The following is a 17,933-nucleotide window of genomic DNA, read 5'->3' as shown; positions in this document are numbered from 1 at the left end:
CTCTATCTTCCGGAGTATTTGCCAGTCCTCCCAATTTGGTGTCATCTGCAAACTTGATGAGTAGTCCCTCCACCCACTCATCTAGATCATTAATAAATATGTTAAAAAGTACCGGGCCGAGCACTGAGCCCTGAGGTACCCCACTACTCACCTCTCTCCAGTCTGATGATACACCATTGACAACAACTCTTTCCCTTTACACTGGCAGTCTTCAAGCAAAGGTTGGATACACACTTTTCTTGGATGCTTTAGGATGCTCTTGGCTGATCCTGCGTTGAGCAGGGAGTTGGACTAGATGGCCTGGATGGTCCCTTCCAACTCTATGATTCTATGATTCTATGATCAGACCAATGGCCCACCTAGTCTACCATTCTGTCTCGCACAATGGCCAAAACTCAGGAGCCATCAGGAGGTCCACCAGCAGGACCAGAACTCTAGAAGCCCTCCCACTTTTGCCCTCCAAGCACCAAGAATACAGGGCATCGCTGCCCCAGACAGAGTGTTCCATCTATACCTTGTGACTAATAGCCATTCATATGTCATTGTTGTTTTCCTATTCCCTCTTGAAGCTGTCTTCTGGTGGCAGTGAATTTCATGTTTCATGACTCTTTGGGTGAAGTAGGACTTTCTTTTCTCTTTAATAAGCCTCCTGCTCCTTAATTCCATGGAATGCCCAGGAGTTCTCGTATCGTGAGAAAGGGAGAAAAGGAGTTCTTGATCTGCCTTTCGTATCCCTTGTTTAATTTTGTAAACCTCCCTCACGTCACCCCTCAATCATCATTTCTACAGGAATGGGAAGGCGACTGTAAGCCGCTTTGAGCCTCCTTCGGGTAGGGAAAAGCGGCATATAAGAACCAACTCTTCTTCTTCTTCTTCTACAGTTTGTGTTCACTCTCTCCACTCACTGAATGATGGAATCTATTCCACGCATTTATTTACATCTAGATCTGGGTCCATTCTCTCAGCCCAAAAGGAAGACAAATGGTAAAAGAGCTTTCCCCCCGTCTCATGTTGAGCCATGCCCTTCAAAGAATACAGCACACAGACTTACAGCATATGACACTTGGCTTTTTTACTAGGTGATTAAAACTCTGCTTGAAAATGTAAACAATAAAAGCTATCAAGCTACCAAATGTCCCCCCATTATTCCCTAAACACCTCTTAAATCACAGACTGCTCAAGGTGAAACAGATGACACAACGGAAAGGAAGAGGGCTTCCAGAACCCAAAAAAAGAACCTAAGGAAATTTGTCGCTTACGGTGAGAGCAACAACACCCCCAACAGAGTGAGGGCAGCTGTGTAAGGCTCTTTACCACCGAGTAGGTTATCAATATCTACAGAGGACACTGTAGCATCCTGCCAAACGGCAGGGAGAAATGTATTTTGGGACTGAATAAAATTCAACCCCTAGGGGAATCGCAATATAAATTACAAGTGTCCGTGAAGGTAAACAGATTTTTGGAGACAGACCAGAATCTATGTGTTACAACGAGTTGTGCTGGATCAGAACAGTAGTCTGTTTAGGCCAGCCTCCTGTCTCACACAGTAACCAACACATCCCCTTGGAGGGCCCACAAAAGGTCACAGAGGCCAAAACCTTCCTCAGATTAAGATACAAGAAGAGCCCTGTTGGATTAGACCAGTGAGGGTCCATCTAGCCAAGCATCCCATCTCACACAGTGGCCAACCAGTTCCTCTGGAGGTCCAGAAACAGGGCAAAGAGGCCGAGGCCTTCCCCTGAGAAGATCATAAGAGCCTTGCTGGATCAGACCAGTGAGTATCCAGCTAGTCCAGCCTCCCGTCTCACCCAGGGGCCAGCCAGTTCCTCTGGAAGGCAAATCACAGGTAAAGACATAACAACATACCTGTTGAATCAGCTCAATGGCCCATCTAACCTGCTGTCTCACACAGCAACCGACAAGCTCCTTTGGAGGGTCAAGAACTGGGCAGAGATGCCAAGCCCTTCATAAGAACATCGGGAGATGTCCCTGAATTTCCCAAAATGTTGATGCATATGTTTTACAATATATTGAAAATGTAATAAAGGAAGGAAGGAAGGAAGGAAGGAAGGGAGGGAGGGAGGGAGGGAGGGAGGGAGGGAGGGGGAAAGAAAGAAAGAAAGAAAGAAAGAAAGAAAGAAAGAAAGAAAGAAAGAAAGAAAGAAAGAAAGAAAGAAAGAAAGAAAGAAAGAAAGAAAGAAACTCACAGTCCATCTCTCAGTTCTGGTGTGTCGTTGGGGGTCCCCAAGGATTTCAGGCTTCTTTCCAGAGATGCCACTGCCAAAAGAAGAAAATGAATAGTATCATCTTCTAAGACAGCTTTCAAGACAGGCTAGAGAACAACCTTTTTAGCGGGATCCAACCAGAAAAACAAGAGGATAACCTGTGATCATGAAAAAAGTTACAAACTTAAGAAGCTCAGAAGAGCTCTGCTGGGTTAGACCAGGGAGGGTCCATCTAGTCCAGCCTCCTGCCTCACCCAATGGCCAACCAGCTTCTCTGGACAGCCAATCATAGAATCATAGAATCATTGAATCATAGAGTTGGAAGGGGCCATAAAGGTCATCTAGTCCAACCCGCTGCTCTACGCAGGATCAGCCCTAAGCATGCTAAAGCATCCAAGAAAAGTGTGTATCCAACCTTTGCTTGAAGACTGCCAGTGAGGGGGAGCTCACCACCTCCTTAGGCAGCCTATTCCACTGCTGAACTACTCTGACTGTGAAATTTTTTTCCTGATATCTAGCCTATATCGTTGTACTTGTAGTTTAAACCCATTACTGCGTGTCCTCTCCTCTGCAGCCAACGGAAACAGCATTCTGCCCTCCTCCATAACACGGCGTGGAGGCCGAGATCTTCCCTGATGTTGCCTCCTGGCTATGAGATTCAGAAATTTAATGCCTCGAGTTTTCATTTTTGATGAAAGGGAGAAAAAGTTTTCTTTGTCACCTCTCCACCCCATGCATAATGCCGAAATCCTGAGATCTGCAGGTACCGAAAGCACACAGGACAGGAAAATTCGTCTGCTCTGGTTCGGCCTCACTTGGAGTCCTGAGTTCAGTTTTGGTCACCCCAGTTGGAGAGGGATGTAGACAAACTGGAATGTGTCCAGAGGAGGGCAACCAAGATGATGAGGGGTTTGGAGACCAAGACATATGAAGAAAGGTTGGGGGAGCTTAGTCTGTTTAGCCTGGAGAGGAGACGACTGAGAGGGGATCTGATAACCATCAAGTATTTAAAAGGGTGCCATATGGAGGATGGAGCAGAATTGTTCTCTCTTGCCCCAGAGGGATGGACCAGATCCAATGGGATGAAATTAATTCAAAAGAAATTCCGTCTCAACATCTGGAAGAAGTTCCTGCTTCCTCGGGAGGTGGTGGGTTCTCCACCTTTAGAGATTTTTAAACAGAGGCTGGAGAGCCATCTGACAGAGAGGCTGATTCTGTGAAAGTTCAAGGGAGTGGCAGGTGACAGTAGGTGAGCAAGAAGGATGTGAGTGTCCTGCACAGTACAGGGGGTTGGAATGGATGATCCAGGAGGTCCCTTCCAACTCTATGATTCTATGATTCTAGAAGAGTGGGCCTAGGTAAAACAGAGGGATTGATTTTTCACCGCCATTTTTAATGAAATTCCTCCAAGGACTTGGGATTGACGGGAAGGATTCTTCTCTCCTGTGAGGCAGTTCAAGAGGAGATCACCCAGCAGCATTCAGGGCTGAGCAGAGATTCTAACTCAAATATCCTCATTCCTAATTCACCATTTCTGTTTAAGATTATTTAAGGAGCAGCTTCAATTTTGCATAAGTAATCAGTGTAAGCATCACCAGCGCTGATGGTGTTTGCTTTCAATTTTTTTTTAAAAAATAAATCTTTAAAGATGTCATTTTGTTAGGCACTTCTACTGTGAAATGAATTAAGAGCAGGATTATGCTGGTTTCTTTAATATGCGAAATTTGGAATGCAAGAGACTGGCCACTGAACAGACTGTGAATCAAGAACCAAGGAGCAGGGGGAAACGATGGCTCGTGACTTTTATTTTGTGATGACAAGATCACATATTCTACCACCAACGTCTTTCTGCAAATGCTTTTTTGGGAGTAACCTTTATTGAACAGACAACTCGGGTTCTGAATACACCACTTTAGAACTTCTCTCTCTCTCTCTGTTGTTGATACACATGGAATAAAAAATGGGCATATCAAGAGGACTATAGTATTTTGCAAGTGGGAACCCTCAAGGAATTGCAAGAAGCATATAATTCCCTTGCCCACAATGTCATTTTCCCCTCCCTGAAAGCCCCCTGTAGCCTCTCCCCTTTTCCTGCTTCCTTCTCTCCTTTCTTTTCCCCTCCCTGAAAGCCCCCTGTAGCCTCTCCCCTTTTCCTGCTTCCTTCTCTCCTTTCTTTTCCCCTCCCTGAAAGCCCCCTGTCGCCTCTCCCCTTTTCCTGCTTCCTTCTCTCCTTTCTTTTCCCCTCCCTGAAAGCCCCCTGTAGCCTCTCCCCTTTTCCTGCTTCCTTCTCTCCTTTCTTTTCCCCTCCCTGAAAGCCCCCTGTAGCCTCTCCCCTTTTCCTGCTTCCTTCTCTCCTTTCTTTTTCCCCATCCCTGAAAGGCCCCTGTAGCCTCTCCCCTTTTCCTGCTTCCTTCTCTCCTTTCTTTTCCCCTCCCTGAAAGCCCCCTGTCGCCTCTCCCCTTTTCCTGCTTCCTTCTCTCCTTTCTTTTCCCCTCCCTGAAAGCCCCCTGTAGCCTCTCCCCTTTTCCTGCTTCCTTCTTTCCTTTCTTTTCCCCATCCCTGAAAGCCCCCTGTAGCCTCTCCCCTTTTCCTGCTTCCTTCTCTCCTTTCTTTTCCCTTCCCTGAAAGCCCCCTGTAGCCTCTCCCCTTTTCCTGCTTCCTTCTCTCCTTTCTTTTCCCCTCCCTGAAAGCCCCCTGTAGCCTCTCCCCTTTTCCTGCTTCCTTCTCTCCTTTCTTTTCCCCTCCCTGAAAGGCCCCTGTAGCCTCTCCTCTTTTCCTGCTTCCTTCTCTCCTTTCTTTTTCCCCATCCCTGAAAGGCCCCCTGTAGCCTCTCCCCTTTTCCTGCTTCCTTCTCTCCTTTCTTTTCCCCTCCCTGAAAGCCCCCTGTCGCCTCTCCCCTTTTCCTGCTTCCTTCTCTCCTTTCTTTTCCCCTCCCTGAAAGCCCCCTGTAGCCTCTCCCCTTTTCCTGCTTCCTTCTTTCCTTTCTTTTCCCCTTCCTGAAAGCCCCCTGTAGCCTCTCCCCTTTTCCTGCTTCCTTCTCTCCTTTCTTTTCCCCATACCTGAAAGGCCCCTGTAGCCTCTCCTCTTTTCCTGCTTCCTTCTCTCCTTTCTTTTTCCCCATCCCTGAAAGGCCCCCTGTAGCCTCTCCCCTTTTCCTGCTTCCTTCTCTCCTTTCTTTTCCCCTCCCTGAAAGCCCCCTGTAGCCTCTCCTCTTTTCCTGCTTCCTTCTCTCCTTTCTTTTTCCCCATCCCTGAAAGGCCCCCTGTAGCCTCTCCCCTTTTCCTGCTTCCTTCTCTCCTTTCTTTTCCCCTCCCTGAAAGCCCCCTGTCGCCTCTCCCCTTTTCCTGCTTCCTTCTCTCCTTTCTTTTCCCCTCCCTGAAAGCCCCCTGTAGCCTCTCCCCTTTTCCTGCTTCCTTCTTTCCTTTCTTTTCCCCATCCCTGAAAGCCCCCTGTAGCCTCTCCCCTTTTCCTGCTTCCTTCTCTCCTTCTCACTCCACAACCAACCTGCCTTCATTTGCCTCCTCAGCTCCCTCCACCAACAGAACTAGGAAACCTGCAGCCTTCTGCAGGTCTATGGGCCAGTCCCTCCATGAATTTTTCTAGTCCCCTTGCAAAGCTGTCTATTCCTATGGCCATCATTACGTTCTCTGGCAGCAAATTCCACATTTGAATCACTCTCTGTGTAAAGAAGTATTTCCTTTCGCCCATCCTGAACTACTGCCCATCAGCTTCTCCTCTCAGTCCATTACATTGTTCCCCTCTCCTCAATGTTTTTCTTCATTTCTCTCTCCCACACCTGTCATTTCTCCACTCCTCTCACAATGTGTGTGTGTGTGTGTGTTGCAGAAAAATCTTGTTTCTTTCAGTTACAGAATTTGGATACCCACAGATCTGCCCACCCATGAGAAATATGGATTTGATGATGATTTATTGACTATAGCACTGCGTACCCCTAGACCTGTTATGTACAGGGTTATCCCTGGAGTTTGTATTCTCCTTCAGGCTGTATTCTTCCTCAGGATTGAGGTAAATTGGGACCCAGGAACTATTTTTCCTGGAAGATTTAAAACGAAGCAGTCCAAACCAAACCGTCACAGCATCTTGGATGAAAGCAACAACTGAAAATTCACAAAACAAACATTATACTGCCTCATTAACTTATTTTTTCCACGAGTCTTAGCTACGCTTCATCTTCTTTCCCTCAGAAACATCTCTCTAGGCTGCCAATTTAGAATCACCCCTGATGTGACAGTAAATTGTAATTTTAAATTATTTTAGAAGTAGAATCAATGAGATGAGTGGGCACGATTCAGGCAAAGCTGAACATGTAGCATGCTCTTAACTCTCCCAATGAAATCAATGGGGGGAGACTACTAAGTACGGACTGGATAATGGCCCTTCGTTATTTTTTTAGGGGATCCAGGCACTCAAAACTTATACCCTAGCCTTTCATTATCTCTTGTCCTTACAACCCACCAGCCAGCATGGAAGCATAAATGAGCGTGTGTTTTTTCACTAACAAATCTCGACTTTTTCTATCATCAGAGATTAATCTTTCCGGAAGTGTCTCTCATGTATGCCATTCCCTTTTAGAGCACCCTTGCTTCTGTGGCCTCCACAAATCATGCCAGAGTTGAACCCTGCACACCAGCTGCTCCATAGATGGCACATGGCAGCACCAAAAACGCATCAAGGTTAATTAGACTTTCTGAAAGACTTTCGCCAATGTGCTTATTTCGTATGCGGAAATAGCCAGAGGTGGAGATTTCGCCACAAATGCACTCAAGTTATGAGGCCATCTCCCTGGAAGCTGCAAGATACTGGGGAGGGGGGAAGATGCAGAAGATAACTATTATTGGAAATACAACAGAAGAATTAAGAGCTGTTTTTATACCCTGCTTTTCACTGCCTGGAGGAATCATAGAATCATAGAGTTTGACAGGAGCCCCACGGTCATCTAGTCCAACCCCCTGCACAATGCAGGAGTTCACAGCTACTCAAAGCAGCTTACAATCACCTTATTGTTGTCTCCCCACATCAAACACCCTGTGAGGGATGTGGGACAGAGAGAGCTCTGACAGAACTGCTGTGAGAACACATGACTGTGACTAGCCCAAGGTCATCCAGCTGGCTACATGTGGAGGAGCGGGAAATCAAACTTAGCTCACCAGACTAGAAGCCACCTCTTAACCATGACACCATGTAAACCCTCCCTATCTTCAGACCATGTAAACCCTCCCTATCCTCAGTCCTGAATGGACTCCTTGCCTCACTAGCAGGCAACTCCCAATAATAATAATAAGAAGAAGTGTTGGTTCTTATATGCCGCTTTTCTCTACCCAAAGGAGGCTCAAAGCGGCTTACAATCTCCCTCCCTTTCCTCTCCCCACAACAGACACCCCGTGAGGTGGGTGAGGCTGAGAGAGCCCCGATATTACTGAAGAAGAAGAAGGGTTGGTTCTTAGATGCCCTTTTCTCTACCCAGAAGAGTCTCAAAGCAGCTTCCAATCCCCATCCCTTTCCTCTCCCCACCACAGACCCCCTTTGAGGGAGGTGAGGCTGAGAGAGCGCTGATATCACTGCTCGGTCAGAACAGCTTTATCAGTGCTGTGGCGAGCCCAAGGTCACCCAGCTGGCTGCATGTGGGGGAGCGCAGAATCAAACCCGGCACAAACCCAGCATGCCAGATTAGAAGTTCGCACTCCTAACCACATAACCTTACTCAGAAGACTCTGGAAAAGCATCTTTTCCCAACAGGGCAACTACATTTTTCTCTGCACTCCTGAAATGATGCAGTTATTTGTGCTCTTCCTCCAGTCAAGGAAACAGGACTCTGCTGTAAAAACTTCACTACACACAGATCATTAACACAGATCATAAGTCGTTAATAACTGAATCACAAAGACAGCTATTTGCATATCCAGACCCTCCATCTGGCCAAGCCAAGACTGTTCCCCACAGTAGATTCCTGGCAATTAGCCCCTTTGCTATGATGCATGGTACATTTTATTAGTGTCCTTAATTCATTTATTTATAAGATGTTTATTGCCAGGCAGCTACGAATAAAGCAATTAAACACGTCGCTAAATTGGTAGGTGAAGTACATCAGAAGAGCCTTGCTGGATCAGACCAAGAGTTCATCTAGTCCAGGGGTAGTCAACCTGTGGTCCTCCAGATGTTCATGGACTACAATTCCCATGAGCCCCTGGCAGCAAACGCTGGCAGGAGCTCGTGGGAATTGTAGTCCATGAACATCTGGAGGACCACAGGTTGACTACCCCTGATCTAGTCCATCATCCCATACCACACAATGGCCAACTGGTTCCTCTGGCGGGCCAACATTAGGCCATAGAACTCAGGGCTGAAGGAAGGAAGGGAGGGAGGGAGGGAGGGAGGAAGGAAGGAAGGAAGGAAGGAAGGAAGGAAGGAAGGAAGGAAGGAAGGAAAAGACTGAAAGAGGGAGGGAGAAGGAAGGAAGGAAGGAAGGAAGGAAGGAAGGAAGGAAGGAAGGAAGGAAGGAAGGAAGAGACTGAAAGAGGGAGGGAGAAGGAAGGAAGGAAGGAAATCATACGTAGCACTACTTTATAGCATATAGTAGACTATTTCAGCATTTAATCTAACTATGGTGTGCAGTGTGTGCATGCGTTTGTGCGTTGAATGGCAAAACAACATTCTACTGCTGGGAAATGACTAACTGAACCCTGAGCACCTGCTGCATTCACCACAATAACTTCCAGAGCAATTGACATACACACCATTGGCATTAATCCGGAAGACACTCGCTGAGGTTTCTTGAAAGACGTCCTGGAGTTCATTTGGATCAATCTGCGTGGCTAGAAATGAACAGAGAGAGAGAGACAAAGAAGACACCCGTGAGTGCATCAAGTGACAATATACGGCTTGTCCCCAGCTTTTCCCCAGTAATTCCACAAGGTAACAATAATTAGCATTTGTACAGCATCAAATGCAGGAGTCCTTACAAAGTCTCTTGTAAGTTAGGCCATTAGAACGATGCCCAAAAGCAGCAGGCCGAATTTGTGGTGGAGGTGAGATCTGAATGGCAAACTTGCCAGATCACAGCTTGGCAATCACTTGACATCACTGAGAGGACCAATTTATGTCCCCTTTCCCAGCCAGTGTCCAAAAGGGAGTGTGATGAGGGGAGGAGGAAGGTTCCACAGGTGATTGTGGAAGGAAAAATTGCAAACAACAGAGGGACTAAATGTTCTACCCACAATCTCCCAGGCCAAGACCCTCCACCTGCCTTTGGATTGGAGATTCATACGGGGCAGAGGTCCATCCGTGGCTCTTAGCCACATGGTATAGTAGCCACTGATAGACTTCTCCTCCATGAATCTATCAAATCTCCTCTTAAAGCTGCTTATTCCCGTGGGCATCACCACATCCTCTGGCAGCAAACTCCCCATTTTAGCTTGAATTGTTTACCCTCTCCGATGCTCGATGCTGTTCTTCTTGTCATGCCCAACAGTTCAATAACAACTTAATTATTCCCGGCCAGGGAAACGGGCGGGGGAGGCAGACAGAAAAGGCAACTGGAGCTGGGAAAGTTGCCCGAATTTGGAAGGGTTGACGGGGCCAAAGCAGTTGAGAGCAAACACCTGTGCTCTGGAGTGAAAAGAAGCGATTCATGGAGAAGACGTCCCCCGGCCACCGGGAGAAGCAAACTGCCTGGCAGGACGGACGCTCACCAGTTTTGTTAATGGGATGGGGGAGGTGGACAGAGAGCAGAAAAGGCTGTATCTCATAATCTCCTGGAGATGCCTCCTAATCCACAAGGGACAGGGATCCAAGAGGCAAGTGGTCCGTCTTACTGAAGCCACCACCCTACAAATCAGCATCACACAGAGCTGGATGAGACTACCAAGGGCCATCTAGTCCAGCCCCCCACCTTCCAGGGGGGCTTAAAAACACATACATTCCTGACGGGGATCCAGTCTCCTCCTACAAACTGCCAATGAAGGAGACTCCAGCAGGAGCATTTTGCATCCACGAACAGCCCCCACAGTCAGGAAATGCTTTCTAATATGAACATGGGCCCTCTTTTCCCTCCATTTGAACCCTCTTCTTCTGGTCCCCATCTCGACAGCCGCAGGGAACAAGTTGGCCACCACTTCAACATGTCTTTTACATACACAGCTATGATATCACCCCATGCCCTCCTCTTCTCCAAGTTACACAGACCCAACTCACTCAATGTTTTCTCCTAACCCAACTCTCTCAGCCTATCTTGATAACCTATCCATATCATGGAATCATAGAGTTGGAAGGGGCCTCCTGGGTCATCTAGTCCAACCCCCTGCACAATGAAGGAAGCTCACAACTACCTGCCCACCTGCAGTGACCCCAGTTCCATGTCCAGATGATGCCCGCCCCCTCCCCCCAAAAAACAAAAAAACGCCAGCAACAGCTGCACAGTGCCACACTGAGGGGGATCCCCAGCCATGGCGGCCGCTGGAGAGCACCAAAGGTGAGCTGGTGGCACAGTGGCAGGGCAGCCCCCAAAGCAGCAGCTGGGGAGGAGGACAAGGAGGAGCCGTGGCCCGGTACCAAATGATCTACGGACCGGAACCGGTCATCGAACAGGGGGGGGGGGTGGAGACTGCTGATCTCAGCTGTGCCCCTCTCGCCAAAGATTAACTGAATTTTGATCCCCCACCCTTTATTTTTAACAGCACTCCATTCATGCAGAGACTGTCGCATTTCTGTGTCAACACCACCTGCAAGTACAAAATTTGCAGAGCTTTGAGGTGGGGGGTGGAGGGAGAGGAGAGAAATGTTCCAATGAGCCACTCCCCCGCCCTCTCTTTGCATTTATTTATTTATAATGGTCCTATCCTCCTTTCTGCTCTTTCCCCCTTACTGCAAGAACCCTCTAAGTCGCTCGAGATACTAAAAATAAAATGCAACCCGTTTAAAACGCATTTACATTAGAAAAAGCCTTAAAAAACCAGCAATAATCACAATCCGGCTCCTGCCGCAATTAAAACAGACTAAAATAAGCTAAAAGTATTGGAGTGGCTTTTTTAAAAGGAAATTTTACAACTTCACAGAATGCACAGTCGACGACACTCCGTCACGGAGGGAAGTAAAATCACCTTTCAAATGTCTCTTTTCTTGATCTCGATGGCCTGGGCTGGCCTGATCTCACCAGATCTCAGCTGCTAAGAAGGGTCAGCTCTGGAAAGCGCTCGGATGGGAGACCAAAGAAGTGCAGAGCCTTGACAAAGAGGTAGGAAATGGCAAACCACCCCTGTCCTGGAAAACCCTACTGTGGGGGTAGTCAACCTGTGGTCCTCCAGATGTCCTGGAAAACCCTACTGCAGGGGTAGTCAACCTGTGGTCCTCCAGAGGTCCTGGAAAACCCTACTGTGGGGGTAGTCAACCTGTGGTCCTCCAGAGGTCCTGGAAAACCCTACTGCAGGGGTAGTCAATCTGTGGTCCTCCAGAGGTCCTGGAAAACCCTACTGCGGGGGTAGTCAACCTGTGGTCCTCCAGATGTCCTGGAAAACCCTACTGCGGGGGTAGTCAACCTGTGGTCCTCCAGATGTCCTGGAAAACCCTACTGCAGGGGTAGTCAATCTGTGGTCCTCCAGAGGTCCTGGAAAACCCTACTGCAGGGGTAGTCAACCTGTGGTCCTCCAGAGGTCCTGGAAAACCCTACTGCGGGGGTAGTCAACCTGTGGTCCTCCAGATGTCCTGGAAAACCCTACTGCAGGGGTAGTCAACCTGTGGTCCTCCAGAGGTCCTGGAAAACCCTACTGCGGGGGTAGTCAACCTGTGGTCCTCCAGATGTCCTGGAAAACCCTACTGCGGGGGTAGTCAACCTGTGGTCCTCCAGATGTCCTGGAAAACCCTACTGCGGGGGTAGTCAACCTGTGGTCCTCCAGATGTCCTGGAAAACCCTACTGCAGGGGTAGTCAATCTGTGGTCCTCCAGAGGTCCTGGAAAACCCTACTGCAGGGGTAGTCAACCTGTGGTCCTCCAGATGTCCTGGAAAACTCTACTGCAGGGGTAGTCAACCTGTGGTCCTCCAGATGTCCTGGAAAACCCTACTGCAGGGGTAGTCAACCTGTGGTCCTCCAGATGTCCTGGAAAACCCTACTTCAGGGGTAGTCAAACCTGTGATCCTCCAGATGCCCATGGACTACAATTCCCATGAGCCCCTGCCAGCAAACACTTGCAGGGGCTCATGGGAATTGTAGTTCACAAACATCTGGAGGACCACAGGTTGACTACCCCTGCCCTACTGAGTCACCAAAGTGACTTGAAATCAAAACAAAACTCCCCTGGAAAACTCCTCCGTCTCCTAACCACAGACATCGACGCAAAACTTTTTCTCAACAGAACCGCCAAGGAACCTCTCACCTTCTGGAAGGTAACCCCAGGTGTCAAGCAAATATGATTTATGATTGCCAAAGGAGGGGAAACAGAAATGCATTTCCCACCCCGCAATCAAGCCTTAATCAGGACTTGCCAGGCTGTTTTGGGTTGTGTTTTAATTATCTTGTTTTCCGTCTCCTTTGTTTCCTTATTTAGCATTCCTGTTAATAAACGGCAGCTCTGGAAGGAACGAAGCAGTCTCCAGAAGGGCACCATTCATCGAAAATGGCCTGTGAATGGGGCTGCCAGCAGCAGGTGAAGAATACCTGAAGATTTATCTAACTGTTAATAAACTTGAGTTTTGGATATAACCAAGTGACTGGTGCTCTGGACCACCTCGTCTCCCCTGATCTCACCAGGGGAAGACCAGGCAAAATGAGGTGGTTGCCAACTCTCCAGGTGGGACCCAAAGATTTATAGCTTTGATGATGAAACACCAAGAACATAGCCAAGGGGTCTCACTGTCCCTAGGAAAGGGGTGTTCCGGTCAGTGAGTGGTGGCAGTGATGGACAGGAAGAGTTAGGCCCCACTCAGGGAAGGGGCGGAAGGCTGGAACAGGGCCTACAGGCATGGCATCCGTGGAATGGGATGGCCTGTTACACCACACCCTTCACAGACACCTCTTATAATTTTTAATCTATTTATTCCATTTATAGTCTGCCCTCCTCCACGGACTCAAGGCAGTTCACATAATTTCGTTGTTGTGAGGTGCGAAGTCGTGTCCGGCCCATCGCGACCCCATGGACAATGATCCTCCAAGCCTTCCTATCCTCTACCATTCCCTAGAGTCCATTGAAGCTTGCACCGTTACATAATAAATCCCCAATAAAATCCCAAAACTATAAAAATCAGAAACACAAGAGGGCAGAAAGCAAAATCCTCCATCCTCCCCACAGCAGTCCATGTAGGCATTCGTCAGATGGAATGGCGTAGCCTGAGAGGGCCCGTGGATCTCAACAGACCCGACCTCAACAGAAGTCCTGGTGAAAGAGTTCCATTTTACTCTGACAGCTCCATCAAGGTCCTCAGATCTCCCGGGAGCTCATTCCTCCAGGTCGGGGCCAGGACCGAGAAGGCCTTTTCAAACCTCCCCTTCGAAACCGACATTCCTCCAAGTGCCAAAACACTACATGTCAATCTATCGACAAATCCGAAGAGATAAAGGCCTCGGAATAAGCAAGCAGCCAAGTGTGCTGTTCTTGGGGAAGAGCACGAAACTGCTCCACATCTCATTTAGATAAGCCTCGATGAACCCATCTGTCTGCACAGATTTCCCCCCCCTGTTCCTTCCCTCTTTTCTTCCTCAAGAGGGACATACACCAATTGCATTTAAGCCCCTTTATCATTGTCCATAATAATTACCAGCATTAAGAGCCGTGGACGAGGGATGCTTTTCTTCCACTGACAATAGGCTTGCGATGAACAGGGGTGATACGGGAGAGGAATTTTCTCCGTCCACTTCACAAAGCCACGTTCCGAAACGTCCCGGGGGGAGATTAATTCCAACGCAAACTGCCTACGCGGCTGGGTATTACTTTTCAGCTTTCTGAATTATAAATGTTGTTGGGGTTTTTTAAGGGGGCGGAAAAAAAAAAGAAGGAGCGTGAGAAGAAAGAAGCAGTATCGGGAAGCATAATCTTGACAGCTCTATCTATAGGGCCTAACACGCTGGAGAGAAAAGCTGGTAATAAAACCGAGCCAGGGAACGGCACCTCGATGCATCTCGGAGAGTGATAGGAATCGTCCGGGAGATAATCCTTACTGACGGGAAGCTGGAGGAATTCCAGGACCAGCCTGAGTCACCCATCTGGATGGCAGGAGGAGATAACCGGGAGAAGTTAAGTCTCACTTGAGGCCTCTTTTTTAACGTCAGGATGTGGGAACACGCATAGCTGCCTTAGAAGGAATTAGACAGAAGGGGCATTGAGATCAGTAAGACGGGCAGGTGCTCTGCAGGGTCTCAGATTGAGATTTTCCACACCACCTAATGGTGGACCCTTTCAGCTGCAGATGTTGGGGACTGAACCTGGGACCTCCTGAATGCCATGAAGAGGTTCTACCACTGAGCCATCACATTTACCAGTCAGGAAGGTGCCTCATACTGAATTGAACTCTTGGTCCATCAAGGTTAGCATTGGCTTCTCAGATTGATGGCAGCTCCCTAGGATCTCAGGTGGAGGTCTTTCACATCACCTAGTGGCTGATCCTTTGGACATGGTGGAGATGGAACTTGGGACCTTCTACATGCCACAATGCTCTACCATTGAGCTACTCATGAAGCTGCCTTCTACTGAATCAGATTATCAGTCCATCAATGTCAGTATTGTCTACTCAGGCTGGCAGTAGCTCAGGCAGAGGTCTTTGACATCACCTACTGACTGGGCCTTTCATCTGGAGATGTGGGAGATTGAACCTGGGACCTTCTGAATGCCAATCAGAGGCTCTACCAATGAGCCATGCCAGCTCCCCTCAAATAATACTATCAAGAGCATTTGTTTGTTCCCAGCTGTTGTCCACCCAATCCTTTCCAGAATAACATGAATCAAAATGTCTCCAATGCAATATTCTCCCATCATCTCATCTTTCCGCCCCACAAAGACACTATTACCTCCTGGACCATCTCAAGAAGATGTGTTAATGACCCAATGGGCAGCTTCCCTTCCTTCCTGCTCCCCAAACAGTGGAGAACTATCTTCAAGGGAGTGTTTTGAAAAGTCTTAGGCAAGAGACAATACATATCCCAAAGTGTTAGCCCAACCGCCTCGGCAATAAGGATATGTTTCTGCTCTGCAATTAATTCAGAATGAGGACAGTGGTAGTATTTTGCTTGTCTTCTGCATTTTCAATTGATGTGTTTAGTTGTAGGGTCATCTGGTGTCCTTCCAGGTGAGAGTCTAAACCAGGGGTAGTCAAACTGCGGCCCTCCAGATGTCCATGGACTACAATTCCCATGAGCCCCTGCCAGTCACACATGACACAAGTGGGGAATTCAAGCCTGGATTTCCCAGATCCTAGTTGGACACTTTAACCACTGAACCTGGCTGGCTCTCAATTTTGATAGGGCATATTGGTCTTCTTTCGATCAAGGGAACCTTGGAGCAAGACTTGCTTTGTATATTGAAGAATTCCAGTTCGAACTCTGGGGTACTCTTCATTTTATTTGAACATATTACTTAAGAACCAATCCTGCCAGCTGGACTAGACAGCACATGGACCAATGACTTTCAAGGCCCTATTCACATGCTTATTCTTCTCAAGATCCTGCCAGGTAACGTTTCTTTGACGTGCCTTTATGGTTGCCATGTGATGTTTTCTGACCAGTTTTGGGGGCCTTCCTTTAATTGTGTCGTGAATATTTTTAGATTAGAAGGCCTCCTTCTCATTCTATCTGTCGAGAGCACTTTATTATCGTGACCTTGCATGGCTGATCTCTTTTGTCAGGAAGGCTTGTAGTGTCTAGGCTGTTATGCATGCTTTTGCATGGGAACCTCGGCTTGGGAAACTGCAGGACAAGGTATGCCATGTAACACGCCAAGGTTCGAAGCCCTGTTTCTGGTCAAGGCATCTGGTAAAGACCACTGAGGAAGGCCAATGAGCCGAAACTAGCCAGGTTCCGCAATGGTTCTTTTTTTATTGTCACTGAACCATTCGATTCTTAATGGAGGCTATCACCAGGGCAACCGTCTGTTTCCTTTTCCAATGTACTTTTAGATATCCGTCAATATTTAATATTTTTTTCTAGAAACTAGACTAGCAGAATTACTGGCCAGATCTTCTTAACCATTAGATTCTTAATTCATATCTGCCCTTTTCTGACCTCACCTTTTGCAGAGGTGCATCATGGGGGTATGCAAAATCCCCTTCCTGATCTGCATTCCACCTCCCATAGACTCTTAACACGCATCTAATGATAAAAGGAAATTGAATTCGCTATGGCTTGAATGGCTACAATCTGAAAGCCAGGAATGCAAAGCTAGATTTTTTTCAATCCACCTGTTCTCAAATATCCTTCTCTTCCACACCATAGAGACAGGCCATGTAAATACTCGAGAACCATGCAGGCACCTTCGGAAAGCCAAATGTACCAACGGTGCTGTGTCAGCATACTAGCCATCAAGTATGGGATGAAAAAGAGAAAAATTACAGAAGGGAGTCACACCGTTTAGGAATCTCATCTGGAGATGTAGAAACTTGGTTGTTTCCCCCCTTTTTATGTTTGTGTTCTTGAAAATATTCTTTTTGGCTTTGCCTGCATGGTTGAACACTTATTAGTTGCTCCAGGCAGTTTACTCTAAAAAAAAAAAAGTCCCCGGGAGAAGGGAGAGGGAGGCGGGTGCGAGGTTGGGCCATTGGAGGCGAGATAGCGCTTCTTCGCCTCCATACATTTCTTTAGCATGTGGCTTTCTGGTTGCTCTCTTGTAGCTCATGCTTACATAGGTTGGGGAATCTACTTTATGCAATTCCCCAACTAGCGCGTTAAAATGGTGGATGTTGCTTGAGGTCTGCTGGATGAACACGGAAGGCTGGCAACATAGTGCAAAACGCCAAAATTATGGCGTCTTCAAAAGGTAAACATTTGACTATATTTATCGGGTGCGGAATGGCCTTGAACAGCGAGAGGTTGGCAACCCTTTTCACAAGAGTAAAGGCAGTCTGTGGACTGCAGAAGAGTCACCCGATGGTGCAGCTGAACTTGGAGCATGAAGACACAGAGGGAAAACAAAGCACCACGGCAGTGCACCACTGCAGTCCAACAACTCAGGCACTGCAAGAAAGGTGGCCCTTCCTACGTAGATAACCTTCCCCAATTGCTGCTCAGCGCAAGCACCAGGAGAAAAATGGAGGGCCCAAAGAGTAGATGTTCACAATCCCTGGTTATCTGTAAAAGTGCACTCGGTGAGATTGTCCTCTCCAATGCGTGTGATTACAATAAAATAATATCACATTAAGGAAAATTACTGTGCAATTTAAGACCACTTTAGAGAATGTGCATGCCAAGATCCCCTAATGGGGTGCCATTTTTTCCTTAAATCACATTAGGAAATCTCCAGGCCAATAATGGGTTGCACGGGGTGTGTGGGCAGGGAGGGGTCAATTCCAAACAGAAATTTTTGGCCTCTCTGGGTCCAAACTCCTTCACAGTTCATCTGATGGGGTTTATCAGAGGGGACCCTCAAGAGTCTGGGAAAATCTTATCTCATATGGCAGCGGTAGTCAACCTGTGGTCCTCCAGATGTCCATGGACTACAATCCCCATGAGCCCCTGCCAGCAAACGCTGGCAGGGGCTCATGGGAATTGTAGTCCA

General features: G+C 47.7%; 1 protein-coding gene across 9 annotated transcripts in view; it reads right to left on the bottom strand.

Annotated features, from left to right (window-relative positions):
• TSNARE1 (t-SNARE domain containing 1) overlaps nt 1-17,933 on the bottom strand; it is a 325,772-nt gene that overhangs the window by 203,714 nt on the left and 104,125 nt on the right. For all 9 annotated transcript variants that reach the window (XM_077351364.1, XM_077351363.1, XM_077351372.1 and 6 more), the window contains 2 exons: nt 8,981-9,058; nt 2,208-2,277 (listed from right to left, as the gene is read on the bottom strand). In XM_077351364.1, coding sequence (XP_077207479.1) covers nt 2,208-2,277; nt 8,981-9,058 — 148 coding nt within the window. The remainder of the gene's footprint in view (nt 1-2,207; nt 2,278-8,980; nt 9,059-17,933) is intronic.

Source organism: Paroedura picta, chromosome 9 (genome assembly GCF_049243985.1).
Source record: "Paroedura picta isolate Pp20150507F chromosome 9, Ppicta_v3.0, whole genome shotgun sequence".
In the NCBI taxonomy this organism is placed as follows: Eukaryota; Metazoa; Chordata; class Lepidosauria; order Squamata; family Gekkonidae; genus Paroedura; species Paroedura picta.
The sequence above is the reverse complement of the archived record's forward strand: the minus strand, read 5'-3'. Positions and strand labels throughout refer to the sequence as shown.